Consider the following 2,669-nt stretch of genomic DNA (forward strand, 5'->3'; position numbering starts at 1 on the left):
GTTAAATTATGATTAATAGTGATACATTTATTGTATTATTTATTATATTATATAATCTTTTTGAAAAGCTAGAAGGGGTTTAAGGTATACTCAAAAGACCAAATATTTTCTTAAATGATACTTTTTTCTTCAGGCGAAACGTTTGAGAACCAATTAACTAAAATATATGTTTTACTGAAATTTTAATTTGAGTAACACCTGATTTAGTTGTGTTATAATTTCAGGCAATCTCAGAATAAAAATGCACATCCTTTGCTCCGCTTTCTGCGTGCCTGATGCCGTATTCAGAAAAGTTGGAAAAACACAACAGCTGCGCTGCTTGTGAAAGATGAAACAATTCCAACCCGAAAACACTCCTAGTCCAAAGACCGCTCAAAGCGGCACAGATCCTTCTCCCTCTGCTCTCTCTCTGTAAGTTTGGAGAGGGGCTGGTCCAGGGAGTGATGTCACCTCGATCCTGCAGGAGCCCTGAACAGCTCCGCGCATTACTCCGCACCAACACTCTCTGTGGCTTTACGCACGGAGCGAGCGCGCATCCTCGACAGCACCAAGCGGATTGTGAGTTCTGATTGCGTCTTATTTTATGGGAATATATCATGGGAACTTTTCATGGACTTGTTTCGAATAATCAGCGCCTGAGGTGTTTTTTATCAGGCAGGAGCGTTATGCGTAATCCAACTCACTAATCCAGCGCGCAATCCACTGGCGAGGACACGGGTAACCAGAGAAAGAACTGCCAAAATGACGCACATGGACACTTTGAAGACAGAATGGATTTGACACAAGTAACTGTGCTTCGTGAGAACCTGTCGAACGATGAGAACAGCACTGACGCACAGTTCTCCTTGCCGCACACAGAGCTGGTGGCTGCGCTCATCATCCTGGTGGTCACCGCGATTATACTGCTGACCATAGTGGGCAACGTTTTGGTGATTGTAGCAGTGCTCACGAGCCGGGCTCTCCGCGCGCCACAGAACCTGTTTCTAGTGTCTCTGGCTTCAGCAGACATCCTGGTGGCTACACTGGTCATCCCATTTTCACTGGCCAATGAGGTCATGGGCTACTGGTACTTCGGAAGCACCTGGTGCGCATTTTACCTGGCGCTAGATGTGTTGTTTTGCACCTCATCAATTGTGCACCTGTGCGCCATAAGTTTGGATCGGTACTGGTCTGTCACAAAAGCGGTTAGCTACAACTTGAAGCGCACGCCAAAGCGCATCAAATCCATGATCGCTGTGGTTTGGCTCATTTCTGCGGTCATCTCCTTCCCTCCTCTCCTCATGACCAAACACGGTGAGCGCGAGTGCCTGCTCAATGATGAGACCTGGTACATCCTTTCCTCATGCCTTGTGTCCTTCTTTGCCCCTGGGCTCATCATGATTCTAGTTTACTGCAAAATCTACAAAGTGGCAAAGCAGCGTTCCTCCACTGTGTTCGTGGCTAAAAACGGCCTGGAGAGGCAACCCTCTCAGTCAGAGACATGTTTCGTTACAAATAAAGACCGTTTTGAAACTGAAAGTCCAAGCAGCCAAAGCTCCGGGAGCAATCAGCAGAGACGAGGGGAATTGGATGACATTGACCTGGAGGAGAGCTGTTCCCAGTCGGATACGAAACCGCGCAGCAACCGCTTCACAAAACGGAGAAAGGTGGAGGGCGCCAACTGCTGTCCTCCACAGAACTGCCGCCTTTCTTGGGCATCCTCCCGGGCCGTACAGATGCACCCGGAGCAACAGAAGAACCCCAGCGGGAGACAGCAACTCGCAGCTGCGAACAAAACCAAAGTGGCCCAAATGCGGGAGAAACGCTTCACCTTCGTCCTGGCGGTGGTCATGGGGGTCTTCGTTTTGTGCTGGTTTCCTTTTTTCTTTACTTACAGCCTGCATGCAATCTGCAGAGACAGCTGCTACATACCTGGCGCACTTTTCAACCTCTTCTTTTGGATTGGCTACTGCAACAGCTCCGTGAACCCAATCATATACACAATTTTTAACAGGGATTTTAGGAAAGCCTTCAAGAAAATTATCTGCAGAACTAAACGCACATAAATAAGTGGGAGGGAAAATAGGTCACAACGCGGGACAAGTCTGGAGCGCACATCACATCATAATCCAGGGAGTGTGTATCTCAACTGCTCATCCTCCGTGACGCGCCATTCCTACACTATTTAAATGTATCTGTAATATTACTGACCAAGTGTTGTACAGATCTAAATGTCTAAATGAATAAATGTGCAGGTGAGTACTAGTGGGATATGTTTCTATTTTACGCACCAGCGTGTCATGCTGTCAAATGTCACACGCAGGCCCATTTCACGTTTCTGTAACTCTGCAAATGGTTGCATGTAGTGTTGACTAGATTTGGACCTTGCACTTGGAAATAATTCGGAATCACTCTGAGGTTGTCTGTGGAGAAAGATGCAGTCACCAAGAGCATATTTGGATCACACGGTCTGTATCCAGTCTGTTTGACAGACCTTAACAAGCTAGGAATCAAATCTGGATACAGCACTGGACAAAAATAAATAAATAAATAAATATGAATCTAAAAAAAATATAAGATAGCATATAAAAAAAATAACTACTAAAGGTCCTATATTACACCAAAGAGACTCTTGTGAGCTTTAAGCCACGTTAGAATGTTACCTCCTGAAAAACATACCTGCAGTTTTG

At 45.8% G+C, this 2,669-nt stretch overlaps 1 protein-coding gene across 1 annotated transcript; it reads left to right on the plus strand.

Moving 5' to 3' along the window:
• The first annotated feature begins 770 nt into the window (after window positions 1-770).
• adra2db (adrenergic, alpha-2D-, receptor b) lies at window positions 771-2,045 on the plus strand. Its single transcript, XM_020922015.1, has one exon. The coding sequence runs from the start codon at window positions 771-773 to the stop codon at window positions 2,043-2,045; it is 1,275 nt and encodes a 424-aa protein (XP_020777674.1).
• Window positions 2,046-2,669: the final 624 nt, after the last annotated feature.

Source organism: Boleophthalmus pectinirostris, unplaced genomic scaffold, assembly GCF_026225935.1.
Source record: "Boleophthalmus pectinirostris isolate CB_2022bp ecotype Guang Dong unplaced genomic scaffold, ASM2622593v1 HiC_scaffold_23, whole genome shotgun sequence".
NCBI lineage: Eukaryota > Metazoa > Chordata > Actinopteri > Gobiiformes > Gobiidae > Boleophthalmus > Boleophthalmus pectinirostris.

Coding starts and splice junctions, on each gene's coding strand:
- adra2db (XM_020922015.1), top strand. CDS start 771: ATGGATTTGACACAAGTAACTGTGCTTCGTGAGAACCTGTCGAACGAT.